The 18,553-nt window shown below is 39.3% G+C and overlaps 2 protein-coding genes and 1 non-coding gene across 7 annotated transcripts in view; 1 reads left to right on the plus strand and 2 right to left on the minus strand.

The window, feature by feature from the left end:
- Nucleotides 1-6,706, plus strand: part of LOC124182812 — a 28,782-nt gene extending 22,076 nt beyond the window's left edge. For both annotated transcript variants that reach the window (XM_046570531.1, XM_046570532.1), the window contains 3 exons: nucleotides 2,215-2,315; nucleotides 3,239-3,387; nucleotides 4,204-6,706. In XM_046570531.1, coding sequence (XP_046426487.1) covers nucleotides 2,215-2,315; nucleotides 3,239-3,387; nucleotides 4,204-5,926 — 1,973 coding nt within the window. In that variant the 3' untranslated portion in view covers nucleotides 5,927-6,706. The remainder of the gene's footprint in view (nucleotides 1-2,214; nucleotides 2,316-3,238; nucleotides 3,388-4,203) is intronic.
- Nucleotides 6,707-6,777: 71 nt separating this feature from the next.
- Trnaq-cug lies at nucleotides 6,778-6,849 on the minus strand. The gene has a single exon. It is a non-coding gene; the product is annotated as a tRNA-Gln (tRNA).
- A 2,295-nt stretch (nucleotides 6,850-9,144) lies between these two features.
- On the minus strand, nucleotides 9,145-15,460 carry LOC124182492 (RING finger and CHY zinc finger domain-containing protein 1). 4 transcript variants are annotated; one of them, XM_046569838.1, is made up of 6 exons: nucleotides 15,228-15,460; nucleotides 14,445-14,669; nucleotides 12,385-12,702; nucleotides 11,960-12,238; nucleotides 11,761-11,851; nucleotides 9,145-11,684 (listed from the first exon to the last, which is right to left on the minus strand). In XM_046569838.1, exons 2-6 carry the CDS (start codon nucleotides 14,574-14,576, stop codon nucleotides 11,605-11,607), a joined length of 900 nt encoding a protein of 299 aa, XP_046425794.1. In that variant the 5' UTR covers nucleotides 14,577-14,669; nucleotides 15,228-15,460; the 3' UTR covers nucleotides 9,145-11,604. The 4 variants fall into 4 exon arrangements, with proteins under 4 accessions (XP_046425794.1, XP_046425792.1, XP_046425793.1 ...); XM_046569836.1 differs by having other exon boundaries at nucleotides 15,072-15,460; XM_046569837.1 differs by having other exon boundaries at nucleotides 14,445-14,632; nucleotides 15,027-15,460.
- Between the last annotated feature and the right edge of the window lie 3,093 nt (nucleotides 15,461-18,553).

Consider the following 18,553-nt stretch of genomic DNA (forward strand, 5'->3'; position numbering starts at 1 on the left):
TTTAATACGACAAATTTTCTATTCTCCGTTTACATTCAAGCCCGATTCGACTTTTATACAATTATCCGCTATTTTCCTTGAATAGAATTCAGCTTACGCGGCTGTTTTCACCTGCAATAAAATAAGAAAGGAAAAAAAATTAATGTATCAAAGGTCAGTATGAAACGAAATGAAACGAAATGAAACGAAATTGAATGAAAATATCGCCGAAATGCTTCGTAGATTATTCGAGGCGGCTATCGGCTGCGTATCGTGTGACGTCACACGGAGCACTTGGCTCAGCACTCGAATCGAATTGACTGCATCAATGCCAATTAATTAGTCGGTAAATCGTATATAGAGAGAGAGGAGGTACCTGCAGTATGGCCAGGGTCCGTCAATAGGGTCGGTTTAATTCCATTAATTGATCGCACAAAGTTGGGCTAAATAAATAAATGGTTCCAGGCCGCAGCGACGCCGGCGTTTCGCGAGGTAAATGTGGATATTCGCAAAGCAATTTCGACGCGTGCAAGTCGATCACGCGTTTAGCGATTGCCGATGAGGTAAAAAAAATAATCGATGCATCGAAGAAAGTAATCGAAAAATTAATCGATTAATCGAGTATTTCGTGTTATTTTGAAACCCGGATTTTTGTAAGTTTCGGTTTCTGGTCTGAATAACGAGAATGTTTTTCTGATAATTTATAGTTTGATTGAAAATATTTTTCAAATTTAAGTGAGAATATTCACTTACCTCTTACTTGTAATATCAAACTTATAATACGCTTAGTAAGTGATACAATGATCATAATTGATACTTTGATAAAGTAAATTGATGTTGCATCGCGTCGTTCACTGGAGTGAAATAACCAAAAAACCGATCGTTACAACATTTTCATACACGAAAAGTAATCGATTGTTTTTCATCATTCTTAATGCCGTTTGTCGTTCGCCGACTTTTCGCACAATCAAAAGTTTCTCCGCAGCCGCGAATGTAGAGGTGAGAAAATACCTTTTCGACAGTCGGACGTTCGCCGGTCCGAAACTTGTTCGAAGGAAACTTGTTAGCCGGGTTCGAAGTGTATTGGAAAGCAGACCGCAAAACCTCAAGAATCTGGCTTCCGTAAGTCACGTTCACGCATTCCCCGTCCAGTCAGAGTTAATTAAAGGGGACGCCGTTTGCTCACCCTTGCCAAAACGTCTGCGTACACGTATTCCGGGATTTTAATACGCCGAAATTCATAACACCAATTTGCGGTAGTATCGCCCGAAATTAACCCTTCCTTCCGTTCGTCCGCCTATCTCCAACCCTTCGCAACCTTGCGTTCTCCGTAAACCTCTATTTAACTATATTCGAGTTTCCTTATGTACAATATATGTATGTGTACAAATAATTACTTAAAAATAGTCCGTCCCTCCCTCCCTCCATCCCTCTCTCTCTCTCTCTCTCTGTATCGCTGTCTTTTTTTCCGCCAAATAATGATAACAACAATAGATTCCTTGAAATATTCAGAGCACGTTCTCGTTATGATTGTTGGAGTTGCGTACCTACTGCTGGGGTCGGCGAGACGGCGGCGTGCTCTCGGGGTGGAGGAGGTAAAGGTCCTCGGGAAAAGTCGAGGTACTTTCCAGGACTCGAGGGTGCGGAGGGGGACAGAGAGCCGTATTTCGCCCCAAAGACATCGGATTGTTGTTAGCCCACAAGCGTGCTTCAAACGTTCTCCCTCTTAGGCGCCTAACGCACGGTGCATACGTTATTACATCGGTATAAATACAGCAAGTTACACCCGTGAAACACACCGATTCTACTCGTATCCAGATTTGGGCACTTGTTGAAAAAAACGATCGAAATAAAGGCACTGAGAAAAGAGTTTGTTTACTGTTAACAAACTTTATCAAATTTTAGTTGTGCCAAGTATGATTTTTTAACTATTAACAAATTTCCATCGATCGTTATTTGTCTGAAATAAAATAAAAACACGCTTATTTCCCCATGTCCAAATAAAATCGCTTTTCTCAGTGGGAAAATACCCGGTAGGTTAAAAATACTCGGCAGTCTCTCGATAAAATTCCGCCTTTCGGGCTGTAGGGGAAACGGATTCTCGGAATTGCGATAATTGATGAGGGAGGGGATTATCTTCTTTACTTTACACTGACGGGTTATTATCGATCGAGATTAAATAATCAGAGCCCATTTTATTAAATTTCATATATAAGCGAGCAATTTTTTTTTCAGCCTGCAACCGCACCATCAGAACTTCAGTTGGATGGGTTCACTGGACAGGACGAATGGGCAGATGCGTCGTCAGGATTCGAGCACCGTTGAGAGATCCTCAGGTAATTCGGACGTTCCGTTGTTTTCGATTCATTTGTAAAGACTGTCTTTATTTTATCGATATTTTTTGGTTCAACCTAACCGGGTTTTTCTCTTTTTGCAAGGGAGAAAAAAATGTTGTTTTAACCCAAATCGGTCACACTGGGATAAATTCACTCCAGCTCCAAAAAAGTGATATCCCGCTTCAACGATGAGGTTCTCAATATCTATAAAAAAAAAAATCTTTAGGTATTGTTTAAGGGTCGTAGAAAAAACTCTTTCTCTCTCAGTGTTCCTAACCAAAAATGGATTCTTTGAATAATGTAAAATATCAGCAAAGGTAAGGTGAAACGGAAAAAAAAAAAAATTCTGGCGTAAGATTAGGAAAAGATTTCTGGCATAAAAACTGTGAACGTCTATTTCCGAATTCTACGGTGAGCTTGAAAAATATTTGGGGTGAAATTCACCCGGAGTGATCAATTAGGGTTAATCGAACAATCGCCGGGATAAATATCGTTCGGAAATCTTTGATTATAGATTTCAGGTACTTGAATCAGCGTTAATAACCTGAATTCGAACGAAGTGTTCAACTTTATTCTCGTTGATTTAAAATTAAATTTTACAACGAGACGACGAATTAAAGAAGAGAATAAATTAAAGAAAAGCGAAAAGAAAGAATTAATGAAAAAAGCAGGAAGCTGCGGTCCAGAGGTGAAACACGTCGCCCAACTACAGTCTGCACTTGTCGTTTTCCCCTGACCCCTGAGGGTAAAATGCGATACGTGCCGTCAGAGCTAGCGAGTGTGACAAACGGTTTTTAGCAGAGACAGCCGTCCGCCTAGCTGGGGAAGAGAGACTTTCGTAACACCTTCAACCCGTCCAAGCATCCAGGCGAAGCATGTCCCCGTTTTTAATGAGCCAAAACCTAATTTCATCCTCTTGTTAGGTCGTAGAGCTGAGAATCCGCAGACTTCAAGTCGGAACTCTTCGGGACTCGATCTGTCACGGTGCCTACGTCCAGTTTTCTGACGGCATCGAGGACCTCGAGGACGATGTCGGACGGTACTGCGGACACGTGACCGGAAATGCAACCAGGTCAGAATCTCGTCCAAGTTTCATTTTAAGCGAGGGATTTTTTTAAGACAGATTTTAATTTTCGACAGGTAGATTCTGCAAGCTATACGTTTTGAGCCGTGCTACACTGAGAAAAATTTCATTTGTTAAAGTAACTAGAAAAATTGAGTAAAACAGGTATCGTTAAAAAAAACTGTCTGAATATTGTTGGAATTGCGACAAACGAGGTACGCGTAAACATTTTGCCCTATCGTCGATCCTTTTTTGATGAGGTTGGGGTGTTTCACCGTGAGGGAGGATAGTCAGAAATTTTCTTACCTATCGACGTGTTTCGTAACTTGAACAATTCTAGACCGTTTTTGAAATAACTAAGCTTGAAATAAAGATAAAACTCGTGTATTTCAAAGGTGACTTAAAAATCAAACCCGAAAGAGTAACCTCCTTAATTAACTTGAGGAAAATCTGAAAACGGAGTATGAGATGAAGGTGAATCGTAATGGCCCTTTTTTTTTGGCCGTTAGAGTGGTGTTACCCCTGAACCCTTTGACGAAACAACTATATTTTAAAAATCTCGAAACAATTCGAAAAATAGCAACATACTCCAAAGAAAGTTTACACTGAACAATTTCATTTGAAAAACTGTTGATTCGGCATAAAAATTGAAAAACTGTTTTTAAAAAATGTAATTTTTCAAACATTTAGATTGAGAAAAATTTGAAGCGGTTGAGAAAATCGTTTTTTTTTAACGTTAAAGGGTTAAACTAATCTCAAAACATAATATAATAATTTCTCCGATGTTTGCTCTTTTGACTAAGAAATCGTCGACACGTGTTTCAGACTCTTCCTGAGAAAAGGTCCGGAACTAAACATCGTGATGGATTCTGACAAGAACTTCGCCGACAAGAATCCAGTGATATTCTCAGCCCAATTTTCGGTGCTTCCGGTTCGCCTTGCAATGGAGAGACACGGCGATTCGCTACCTTCGGCAGCCGAATGTTCGCTGGATTGTTCGAACCACAATTATCAGCGTCAATGCAGGATCACTTCGCCAGGATTCCCCGGCGTATATCCGAGGGGAATGCGGTGCAGAATATCGCTCGAGTCGACCTCGGGAAGGTTTAAAATCGGCGGTATTTCCGACGACATCTTTAGCCTGATGAACTACACGGTCCAGGACGGATGCAGGACCGAAAATTGCGAGGACCTGCACGTGGAGGAGGACGCGCGATCTTCAGGGGAGGAATCACCCATCGAGACCGAGTCTTCCGACGAACCTAGGCACCAAAGAGGTTTGAAGAGCTTCGACTACCGGCTGGACGAGGACGACGAGGTGATAATCGGCAGCGACGTGAGACAGAGGAAACCGAAGACGATTAACGGGAGGCGAAAAATGACGGAAGGTAACCGACGGAGGAGGGTGAAGAGTAGAAGAGGAAGAGGAAAGGGGGGGAGAAAATCGTCGGGATCGAAGAACGCGGAACAGAGATTCGACGAGAGTTTTTCTCCGTCTTCGGGGCTGGGTGAAAAGATTTTCGAGGAGACGGCGATGGGACAAATGAGGAAGAGCAGCGCCCTCTTCGACCACAGATTTAAACGGCGACACAAGTCCTTGGAGAAGTTTGACGGGTTTCGTTGCGTCGGCGATTATCTGGCGATATACGAAAACCTGAACGGTAAGATCGTCGAGATATCGAAATTCTGCGGCGAGGGTAACGTTCCCGAAATATTATCACGCGGTCGGAACGTGATCGTAGAATTTTTCAGCAAACGTGACGGTACCGTGATGCACGACGGGTTCAGACTTACTCTGCAGGAGACCAAAACCGAGCACAACGAGGCCGCGAGGCACCGGAAGCACTGCGATTTTGTATACAAAAGTTCGGACCGGGGTACCAAGGAGAGCATCAAGTCGTTCCAGCATTGGTACCCACCCAGCACTTTGTGCAGCTACAAATTTGTGGGAAAAACTGGAGAGCGGGTATTCGTGCAGCTGAGGATAATACGTAACTCCTTCGAGGACGAGTCAGGATCGACAGATTCTAGGCGGAATTCGAGCCTGAATTACTGTCCTGGTAACGAAATCACCGTCTACAATGGAGCCTTTACCAACGATTCGCTCGCTTGGTCCTACTGCGACATCCTCCACTCCGACATAAACAATATCCAGGTACCGGTGACGTCGACTGGAAATGTTTTACTCGTCCAGTATTACAGCTGGAAAGGGTCATTCAGTGGACAGGAGTTCACCTACGGTATATCGTACAAGTTTGTGAAGAAGTCACAGAGCGTGGCGAAGCGGAAACCCGACGTCCTCAACGAAACCAAGATCGCGATCTCGCTAAAGCCGGTCAATTTTTCCGCCCTCAATCTTACCGACTACGAAAATTGTAATTGTGACTTTTCGACGAGGATCGGAACCTTCAAGAGCTGGTTCATAGTCCTCGTCGTTCTCGGTGTTATATCGTTCTTTGGCGCTGTTATTACCATCGTTGCGCTCCTCATGAAGTGCCTCAAGATCAGATCCATGGAGAACAAGTTGCTGCAGACACCGAAACGGTGAACGTCGATACGTTGAACTTGTGGTCAACATTTATCGGATGATGTATCCAAAGCCGTCGTCTATCGGGAACATCGAATCAAATGTTCCCGACGAGTTACCAAAAGTCGTTCATTTTTATCTGGCTAAATATCTACGTCGCTTTGTACCACTGGTCTCATCGTATCGCGTTATTTGGACCGCACGTGATGCATGGGATGCGGTTTTTCACGGTGGTACGACATATAGAATTACCATAAGGCGTGTGATGCATTGTTCAAACTGCGTTAACCGTATAACAGTGTAATTTATTCGAACATATCTGCATGAGTATGCTTCCGTAATGTCGTTTTCCTGTCGGTCGCTATTCAAGTTCAATTATTGGTTTGAAAATATCATTCACAGAGTCGTGTAGAGAACCATTAACTGTGATTTCATGTGTGCGGTGTGGGGGATTGACATCTTGGTAATTCCAGCATACTTTAAGTGGCCTCTAATCGTTCGATGCATTTGGTTCTAAACTGCCTCGGTTTGGCTGCACAACACTGTGTGATCAATTTATACAGCAGATACTGTAAAGTGTGTCGAATTTTTAAGGAATCGCCCATAGGCACAGGGTGTACATGCATCGAACTTGACTATCTGGTGAGTGAATTTGATACCCGTTGACTGAGTTAGACATTATTTTAGCGACTAACTGTATTATTACCAAAAACTAGATGGGTAAGTAGCATCGCAAATATCATGTACCTATAATAATATACCTTACTCTATATTTATATTTAATAAAGATTTACATTACTATAAACATACCTGATTCATCTGTTCGCGCATAGTACGTAAAAAAAGAACCGTGAGATAAGAAAAAAAATGTCAGGTCCCACCGAGATTTGAACTCGGATCGCTGGATTCAGAGTCCAGAGTGCTAACCATTACACCATGGAACCTTGAAGCTGAAGGAACGAATCAAGGATAACGAGGAGCACTGTAAATGTGATACTTTTTTTCGCAACCGAAATACGTATTCGGATATCGGAAATTGATTATTCGTTAATTATCGTCGACTAACATTATTCCGCTCAAAGTTTCGGCTCAAACAATTTACTTCAATAAGTACAGTTCTGCGTAATGCATTGATATCTGTATCAATCTAGAAACTAGATTTGAAAGTGAACAATTACAATTAATCAAAATTAATATAATTACGGACGAGGTCGGAGACCCGGGCAGGCCGAATCATATAACGCAAATTTATGCGGATGGCAGAATCAATTTCTCAAGCTCCGCGTCGTTGTGATTATGCGCAAAGTAATATTAATTGACAGATGAACTGACAGGGGGATGTGGAACAAATGATTTCTTGGTATTAATTAAACGAATACAATTATTGCTACGTGCGTCATTCGGTGTGTGGGCTCAGCTTCTCGGACCACGCAGCTAATTTTAGACAATTATTGTAAGATTGCCAGGCTTGTGTAGAGCGGTGAATACGTAAGTAAATTTCCTTGCACACCTTGCCGCCTGCAGGGTTAAAAATGATGTTTGGCTCCGAGATGAATTATCCGGTATCCGGTTATAAGAATCATTTTTCACTCGAAATCCTGCTCAATATTAATTTAAAGTTACAGAATTACAGCTTAAAATATTGCGATAAGTTCTCCGAGTGATTTACTCGTAGAAATAACGAATAAAATAGAGTTGTAGCTGATCCGTCGATTGCACTTAAAGCTTTGAAGGACTCGATTGTTTTTTACAATCGGTTCGTCAAATAATTTTATTAATATACTTACGCTGCAACAACACCAGATTTTGTGGTTTTCGAATTTTCACGTACTCTGCTGATCGAAACAGTCGTATAAATTTATAACCTGTGACTACGATACTTCTGATTGTGAATAACGTGAAATATTTTTGTTTACACAACGGAGAAATTTTTTGTGACTATATTTTGTAGCGGACGTAGGAATTATTGTGACACGCGGCTGGCTGTTTGAGCAATAGATTTAATTAACTAATTTAGAGTTTTGAACCATTTATTATCCGAGAGAATTTATGACTATTTTTTATATTATACGTATCAATCATGTATTAATATTGATCTAGAATGGAATATACTTTGATTTACGTTGACAGACGTGAGATTTACGAAATCAGATTAAGGTATTTATAGCAGTGATGCTGTTGAAAGTTTTGAATCGTCCTATCTGTGAATTGGAATAATTCGATATGATAGTGAAACTATCAACGTTCTGTTATACGGATCAGAAATATTATCGAAGAATTATGCTGCGTTTTCAAGAGCTGTGATCGCAATTAGCAAATAGATTAATCGTAACAACTGAAATGCTACAATCAATACTTCATACCTCGGAAGTAAAAGAAGTACCACAATTATTGCTTAATGGTTCAAACTTGAAATATACTAATAACATAAGACGAACAAAAGAATGTTATTGATTCGATCTCACGATGTTTTCGTTATCGCGTTCGAGTTGCTTGAAGGAATTCAAAGGCCGATCGAAGGAGTAAATTTGGCGTAATAACTGTTGATGTTACGAAAATCGAGTAGCTCCAGAAATCTCAAATACAACGTCATACGACGCTTGGGAACATTCCTGTGACACGGCAAACAATTAAGTGATTGAAAGATTCAATTGGAAGTGCGTGAAAATCCACACACCGATAGAAACGAGGAGGGTCTCTTGGAGTTCTTCATCTGAGATTTTACCGATTTGAAAAACGCTGGAATGACTTCATCCGAACACTCCGTTGACGTAATTTTGCGCGAGGTATCGACGAGGCAAGTTTCAAAAACGCTGCAAGCAACGGTTCGAAAGTTACAGCCTAAAAACGATAGTGGTGCATTTTTGGTGCGTTTTCTGAGTTTCTGGGGGTCCGCTCAGTCCAGCCAGGATTATACAAAACAAATCTGAGACGAAAGATTTTTGGAGAAAGGCCCTATTCATCTTCTTTGTTCATTTTCTTTGTTCAACGAATTACAAAATAAAAGAAACCGGTTTTGTAAACATCAGGTACCTTGTTTAGCAGTTCTTTGGATCATTTCTCTACCGATCAATTAAAATCAAAATTTGTCCGGCTCAAAGAAACAATAGTAAATGCCTTTATCACCGACGTTGAAGCAGCAAATTTCGATCTTACAGAAATAGCACATTTACGGACCTACATTTGCGGGGGTTAAAACCGATGAGATAAACAGCCATGGGATATCCGTAATGCAAGTGTGAGGTGGAATTTGCAGTAGTAAGAACAAAGTACTACATTTTATTCAGTTTTTAAAATCACATGTCAAAGTTTCTAACAAATATACGCACACATACACAAATTATTGAATACACGATATCTACGAATTTTATCAACTACCGTTTTTCGAGTAAGTGGAATAATGAATAGTTGTTTTAAGAATCTCTGTATTCAGTACGGAGTGATACTGCGTCGAAACAATTCACACTAATTGATCATATTCGTGACAAGTTCAACGCACGCAATATGTTACGACACCTAGCTTATACGCTTGATGTATTGGAGAAAAGATCAATAAAGATACCAATAATCATTGGTACAACGAATTAATTGAACCCTTTCCAGCCGATTAATATTACTATATCTTTCCAAGGTACATGTACCATCGTAGCCCAACTTGTCTCCAATTCGGTACATGTATCAAATATTTCTACGTGCATAAAGTAGAGAAACCTATTGTAATGAGATAATATTATTTTCCTTAATTCTATTGAACAAGTACTGAAGTAAATAGAGCCTAATTATTGAAAAAAACGTTCGCTGCGTGCTAATATAAAATTGATAATTTTTTATAGTACAGAAATCTAAATTCATGATCACGTTACAATAAATCTCTCTGTACTCATGTGTTTAAGACTCATTTCACACTTTATTTCTCGCGTGATAAACAATCACGCATCTTTATTTACAGCAATTATACATATACAAAATGCACTATTTAAGAAATAAATCTCTGGCAAATCGTTGTGGTACAATAATATCTTTCTACCCTGACAATATTCCACAATCACTGAAACGGTGATTTTTCACTTCGAAAATAAAGAAAATGTTGCAAAAGGACAACAATATGCGACAACCAACTGGGTGGAGAAGGGGGTGATTCAAATTGCGGTGTGTAAGTTGAACGAGTTCAAATACAAGCTGCCTCTTGTACGCAAGATAAGTGACATAAATTGGATGAAAACAACATTACAGGGGCAGCCAAATAACCTCAACATTTGACGCACAGTGTATAGTGGTTTTCAAACATGATAATGATTTGATTAAGAGGTACAGTTGCTGCTACCTTCATTTCCTAGTAATAGTTTGATTATTACTAGTTTCTTGGAATGTAAAAAGTAGTAAGATTGTTTGTTTTCTAACTAAAAACTGTTTGTATACCGATTAAGACCTGTATAAAGATCAAAATAACTGGTCAGCTTGGCCCTATATGTGTAAACATAGGTTTATGCCCAAAAGGAATGTCTCAAAATCAATTTACTAACATTAGAGAAATAAAAATATTGATATATAACACGTGTATGGAAATTCTTCAATTATACTAACAAGAAACACGATTTTAGCTCAAATGCTCCGAATTAGGAATGGCAAGCCAAGGGAATGCATAACAATTGATTACTAAAATTAAGCAAAACGTGTTTTGAAGACAAAACAACGTTATTCATATAGTTAACGGCATTTTCAACGCTTTGATACGCAGAGAAAATATATCATTAACGAAAACAACTACGTCTTTTTGGTATCAATGAGAAAATTACTCATGCTAATTTTATGGCCTTAATCGTAGTGTGTATGTATTTACATATTGTCGGCTTTCGGACAAATGTTTGACGAAATTATATTTTATTAACAGCATTTGTTTCTATGCTCTTTCTTAGTTAATAAAATTAATCTCTAATTCAACTTAAAGCCTCGATGCCTCGTCAGGGTTCTACATACCTTATTATAATTTGAGTATAGGTATACCAATTGTAATACAGATATTACCTACAGCATATATTCATTAAAGAGAAATTCTAATAAAGCTGAGCAAGCATTTAGACTATTTTAGTTCCGGTATTCATATATACCCGCAATGGTGGTTACTATTGTACGTATTTCTAAAAGATCTTAAATGCACTGCACGATAATCAATGAAAAATAGAATAACAGTAGATTATAAGTAGCGAAAATTGCCTCCTAATTGAAAAAATTGCTCTAAAAGATAAATATGTACGTTTCAAAATGTAATAATACGTTTTTCAAACTAGAGAATCTTTGTGTTATGAATCGTTATTCGTAAATTCAAGCATTCCTCGATGTTATGCCACTTGCTTTCAAAAAAAGGCAAATCGTGAAAATCGACTTAGATTACAATCTGATAAACATTTCTCTTTCCGGCATTAAATTATGTAAGCTGCAAGACTAAGCGTTCATAGTATACATAAGAGTATACGTGTATTTTACAGTTTGAAATTTAGGTACTTAACAACCGCATGTGGCTTGCAGAACATCCGTTACATTCAATTATTCATTCAATGTTATTCGAATAAAATCACACACATTACACACATTTCCCTACTGTTGAGAGTGCAATTAACGTAGGCCTTCAATTTGACGTACCGTATCGTGAAAATTTTCAGCTGAATCTTTTCATCTAAAAATATTGATACCCAATATCATTACGGGGAATCATGGTCTTGCGAACTTTCCTCATCTCCTGTACCACTTCCACCAGCTGCAACATCCAAGGATTCTGGATCTGATAGGAGCGAACGAGTGTAAGAATAATTCCATTAAATTTTTTTTTAATTTGATGGTGTTAATTCAATATTTACCAGGACACGGAGACCCTTTGATCCTGCATGTGTTGTAACTTCCGCAGTTTAAACACTTCAAGCCAACCACGTGAAACTTGACAGTGGACTCCTGGAACGTTAAATTGATGAGATGGGAGAAATTGATTGTCGGGAGATTTGTCGCAATTAAAAAAAGCATACGTCGTCAATTGGCAATAGGTAATTAATAACATCTAACCTCGTGACAATCCTTGCACAATATATCGGCCTTGTAATCTCTGTACTCAGGAGGCATCGGTGTCTGTGATACTTCGTTGTCTAAGAATCTCCAAAGTTCCGACATGTCTAGCAGGGATACCTGGCAGGTAGGACAGGCATAGTGGCCAGAATGTAGAAGCTCTTCGAAGCAGGTACGATGTAACAGATGTCCGCAATCAGGAATGTGGCATGGAATTCTACTTGTGTGAATGTCTTCCAAGCAAACCGGACAATTTGCATGCGAAACATTTTCAACGCACTGAAATGTAATTCAATTTTGCAATACATATTTACTTTTAAGTATTCTGCGTCAGTACAGAATTGAATGAGGAGGTATCAATAAGAAACAAGTAAGATCCTTTGCTAAAACCTTTTCATGTCGTGTAATATTTTTGTTTTATTCACCTTATGACCATTCTGCAACTGCACCGGTAAGCACATATTGCATTTAGCACAGTGAAAGAACCTCTCACGTCCTCCGACCCTGCAAATCCCACATCCATCGCAGTGATATTGATTCTTATCTTCGTCGTCGAACAAGTTGCATTCTAGACACGTGTACTTTCCAAATCTGCAATTGCATTTTTGACAAGTAGCTTGCACGGGTTGGCGAGTATCGCACAGGACACAGATGAGCTCCGTTACTTCTTTCCTATTAACGGTATGGGCTTCTTGCTCATCGTGACAAAATCTGCAGGTGTAAACCTTGTTGCAGCATGGCGTCTGTAAAATGAAAACAAATCAATTGACTTATCGTTATTCGTTATCTTATTATCTAGATCAAGGATTAGTCTATTTGGCACGGACAAGTAATAATCCTGAATTGAAATTAACAAAACTTCATTTACATTCAATTAATAAGCGAAAAAGACCCATATTATTTCTAAATGCCTTCCGATTATAGATTACAAAGCACGCGGTACACCTTCACTCACGTTCAGCAACAGAGATAAATATGTTTTATTGATCCACTGTAAAGGTTCACACATGTACCCACAGCAAAGAGTTTTAAGCTTCAAACTAGAGGGACGAGGCTAAATGAAATAGTAATTATTTCCAAGTATGGACAATGTCTAAATATAATAAAAGTACTGTTATTTTTACCAAGAATAACTCGTAAGATTATATATTAATTAGATAAAACCCATTAACTTTTGATATTTTGATTAGCTAATACTAGAAAAATGGATGTCGTGACTTCAGTGAATTCACTGCAACAGTTACAGGATTGAGAAAATTGTATTTCTCTGCTGCAAAACAGATTGAATTGTGTTGCAGCAGTTTGAGCACCACTGGTTAATAATTGCCTTCATAGAATAATAGAGTGACAACTGCACAATGTTCTGGTTCAGGGTTGGCTGACTGATCTGCAATTCTCTCGAGAATTAATAATTTTTCCATACATTAAATTTTTGAAAAGTAAAGATTCTTATTTATTTTTCTGGACAGATTGAGTTTCATACAATGTATCTCATATTAAAAGTTAATATCTTTGAAAGAATAAGAAATTTAAACTTCCAAGAATGCCAAAGAGGTTCAAATTTTTAATATTAGCAAAAATTGTTGATCTAAAATTGATATTATGCAATTTTTCAACGGCTTTGAAGAAGTCACGTTTCTAAAATATAAGTATATCTTGCTTTATTACGGTTTATTAAATTTCAGTCAATCGTAAAGTTGCAATACAACATTTTTTTTCTGAAAATTCATCGTTAAATTAACGTAACCAACTTCGACCTCACGCATGCCAATCGGTTGAATCAAGTATCTTAACATGCCTCATGCTTGCCTAGAGCGACCGATGACTACAGTCTTTCACTTTAGATATGGCATTGTTATTCTTATAGGTTTCTAAAAGCATATAAGGTAGTAAACAATGCACGAATGTAGACGTGTCGTTGATCAAATACCATTCGGTAACCTGCTCTGTATGCATTTGAAAGCTATCGAAATCACGTATATTCCACGTGCTGCTCTAGCGGTGTTTATTACCAAGAATTCATATTTGCACGAGAGTCGGTTAAGCGTTGATAAGGTAGGTAGATGCACGTATGCTGGACTCTCCGTAACTTCTTAAGTGCCAACTTTTTGTTTGGACAGCTTCTCGTTACAAGTATCGCTGCTACATATAGATACGATTCCCTGCCGTTAAACTATCGCGTATTTTATGAAAAGAACAAAGCTCGTCTAATCAGCGCTAGCAAGACAATTTCTCGCACTTTGCGCTTAGTGCTTAAAACTCCAGAATATAGGAAGTTACGGAGAGTCTACCGCGTGTTACGTGTATACATTTTAATTAATATGAGTACATTATTTTCAACGGTAAATCGTACTGGCGAATAATTGCTATATCAAGTTATAAAGCAGATGCGCAAATTTTTCAGCATACTTTATTCGCTTTGGGGGATCTGGATGAAAACTAATATGTTCACGTGAATTAGAAAGTACGAATAAATGAAACTTACCACAAATTTCGACTTTCTTTTGTAATGTGCACAACCAACGCTTGCCTCGTCTGTTTGATCGGAGGTTTCGTCATTCTGAGATTTGTTATTAGGCTCAGATTCTTCAACCTGCTTGACATCACTGTCCTCCATTATATAGTTTATAATTAGCACAAAGCTGCACTTGCTTGTTTAAATTATTAACACACCTTGAATGATCGGTTGTGATAAAATTCGAGACAGGAGCTGTAAGAGGAGGTAAAAAAAAGTGTCCTTGCCAATGTAGATATTTAACGATTAAGGAAATAAGAAACGATAGTAAAAACGAAAGCCTTGCAACAATTATTTATGCCCTGTATTTCAGCTCTCACACTGAAAAGGTCAAAATAAAACGAATTTTCACCCGTTGTTCGAAGCCTTTTCAATCCAGCCTGAATGAAACCCTTAACGGAATGTTGCAACATACAACGTAGAAGGAGAATAGAAATAATAGTAAAATAAAAGCCTTGCAACAATTGCTAATGCCCTGTATATTTCAGCTATCACACGGCAGCCGTCTCTCGCAACTCACACTGGCAAGGTCAATATAAAACAAATTTTTACCCGTTGTTTGACGCCTTTTCAATCCAACCTGAGTGAAACACTTACGGCACAATATTTATTTACGCACAATACGCAATTGTGCGATTAATGAGACGAGACCCGTTAATACTCAGCACCGTCACACACATACGCAATAAACTAAAACAAATATCACTCGAATGACAGGTTACCCGACACATTTCTGACCGATTCTCCAATTACCGTGATCAAGGTTCCCTCATCGGCTACAAGATTTATCGCTGGAATTTTACTCGGATTAAAATCAGCGCGAATCAAGATACCTTGTTAAGTCAATCATTATTGCCACAAACGTAATTTTACAAGATTTTAAGGACGACCTCTCTCGAACGGCGAACAGCCGAAACTTGAACCGGAAGTCCCGACGCCTGCCTGATACAGTGATTATGGATCACGTAAACATCCGGTAGCGTAAATATATGGCACTAAAAAATATTATTTACACAGGTGTTGGGATAATTGGTACGTATTTGAAGTCAGCGATATTTGCTGATCTATAGTTTTCTGAAATAATCAAAGAAAAACACAGTAAAAATATTCTGAGTCATGTCGCCTTCAACTACTGACATCAATAATTCGTTCAAATCGTGATTCGAATCGATAAATAAAATACATTTTAATTCACTACGTAAGAAATAACGTTGGAAGTTTTCGCGAGATTCAAGAAATAGAAAACTAGAATATTCGATATTGGAAACGGATAGCAGTGATGGAACAACAGCGCTACGGTATCGTATTATCGTCGGCGTTGGTAGTTTCATCAACGGCCGCACGCGTCGCTACGTGTACAGGGGTATCACGACATAAAATTACGAGGCCGTCCAAATAAATGTTCGAACGTTGACTGAAGATAATAAAGACGGATACCCCTGGGTGAATTTTTGTGACCAGTTTTCGGTGGGCAACTGGGCAATTCATAATTATTCCAATAACTTTTCATTTACTCTCTCGATCTTGAATTTTCATAGGCATAGAAGCGAAACGTTGTTTTAGCTGGTCGCAAGTGAAGTATCTGCGTTGGGTGGAGGAGCAGAATTGTTTTTCAAAAAGTATTCGGATGGAAAAAAATTCAGAGTAACTGTAATACATCACGGATGCGTTAATTTTGAACGAGATGAAACGGATGCTTCGTATATGAGACAGTACTTAACGCTGCGTAGTGATTTAAAGACCTAGAAAGGTGATAGGGAGAGAAAGAACGACGCTTCTTAACATTTCGAGTGTATTTTAACACACATTTGAAAGATACGAGCGAAATTTTTCATCATCCAACTGTCGCAGAACGGCAGCGTTATTAGCCGAGCCGTTCACTGAAGAATATATCCTCAATCAACGGCTGACCATCGAAGGGCCTGGCCGCTTGAGTCTGGAATCGGCAGGAGAGATAAGGTGTGTATTTCTTGTATGAAACGTGAAAACTATAAGCATTATCCATCATATCATATCATCATACATCGTACATCGTACATCGTACATCATACATCATACATCGTACATCATACATCATACAACATCATACCTAGTATTACAGTTCGAAACCAAAGTTTGAATTTTCGGATGTTCAGAAAGTGACGTCACCAATCTAAAATCGGCTAGCCGAGTTCCTCAGTCTGGTAACAACCGCGCAGTAGAGCGGACGGTTGAGAGTCGCGCTCCGCAAATTTCGAGTCCCGGATTCTCAACCTCCCGGATCCCGCGCTTCGGGTCCGCTACGTATTTCGAGTACCGGGTTCTCAACCTCTCGGATCCCGCGCTTCGGGTCCGCTACGCGGTGAAACTCGACTTCCAGGATAAGCGCTCCGTGGTTCCTGGTTCATGTTTACAATAAATTATTTCAATTCGTTTTTCGCGCAACCCCAAATTCGGTAGCTGTCGGTCCGCTAATAAAATTTCTCGACTTCCAGGATAAGCGCTCCGTGGTTCCTGGTTCATGTTTACAATAAATTATTTCAATTCGTTTTTCGCGCAACCCCAAATTCGGTAGCTGTCGGTCCGCTGATAAAATTTCTCGACTTCCAGGATAAGCGCTCCGTGGTTCCTGGTTCATGTTTACAATAAATTATTTCAATTCGTTTTTCGCGCAACCCCAAATTCGGTAGCTGTCGGTCCGCTAATAAAATTTCTCGACTTCCAGGATAAGCGCTCCGTGGTTCCTGGTTCATGTTTACAATAAATTATTTCAATTCGTTTTTCGCGCAACCCCAAATTCGGTAGCTGTCGGTCCGCTGATAAAATTTCTCGACTTCCAGGATAAGCGCTCCGTGGTTCCTGGTTCATGTTTACAATAAATTATTTCAATTCGTTTTTCGCGCAACCCCAAATTCGGTAGCTGTCGGTCCGCTAATAAAATTTCTCGACTTCCAGGATAAGCGCTCCGTGGTTCCTGGTTCATGTTTACAATAAATTATTTCAATTCGTTTTTCGCGCAACCCCAAATTCGGTAGCTGTCGGTCCGCTAATAAAATTTCTCGACTTCCAGGATAAGCGCTCCGTGGTTCCTGGTTCATGTTTACAATAAATTATTTCAATTCGTTTTTCGCGCAACCCCAAATTCGGTAGCTGTCGGTCCGCTAATAAAATTTCTCGACTTCCAGGATAAGCGCTCCGTGGTTCCTGGTTCATGTTGCCAATAAATTATTTCAATTCGTTTTTCGCGCAACCCCAAATTCGGTAGCTGTCGGTCCGCTAATAAAATTTCTCGACTTCCAGGATAAGCGCTCCGTGGTTCCTGGTTCATGTTTACAATAAATTATTTCAATTCGTTTTTCGCGCAACCCCAAATTCGGTAGCTGTCGGTCCGCTGATAAAATTTCTCGACTTCCAGGATAAGCGCTCCGTGGTTCCTGGTTCATGTTTACAATAAATTATTTCAATTCGTTTTTCGCGCAACCCCAAATTCGGTAGCTGTCGGTCCGCTGATAAAATTTCTCGACTTCCAGGATAAGCGCTCCGTGGTTCCTGGTTCATGTTTACAATAAATTATTTCAATTCGTTTTTCGCGCAACCCCAAATTCGGTAGCTGTCGGTCCGCTAATAAAATTTCTCGACTTCCAGGATAAGCGCTCCGTGGTTCCTGGTTCATGTTTACAATAAATTATTTCAATTCGTTTTTCGCGCAACCCCAAATTCGGTAGCTGTCGGTCCGCTAATAAAATTTCTCGACTTCCAGGATAAGCGCTCCGTGGTTCCTGGTTCATGTTTACAATAAATTATTTCAATTCGTTTTTCGCGCAACCCCAAATTCGGTAGCTGTCGGTCCGCTAATAAAATTTCTCGACTTCCAGGATAAGCGCTCCGTGGTTCCTGGTTCATGTTTACAATAAATTATTTCAATTCGTTTTTCGCGCAACCCCAAATTCGGTAGCTGTCGGTCCGCTAATAAAATTTCTATAACTTTACAATCTTCTCATAATCTTTTTGGTAAAATATGTCGATAAAAAAATTATATCAAACCTTACACATTATTTTTGATTTGTTCTCACGCTGAAAATATTTATTAGTATTCGAGG

The sequence above is a fragment of the Neodiprion fabricii genome, chromosome 5 (assembly GCF_021155785.1).
Source record: "Neodiprion fabricii isolate iyNeoFabr1 chromosome 5, iyNeoFabr1.1, whole genome shotgun sequence".
Classification (NCBI taxonomy): Eukaryota; Metazoa; Arthropoda; class Insecta; order Hymenoptera; family Diprionidae; genus Neodiprion; species Neodiprion fabricii.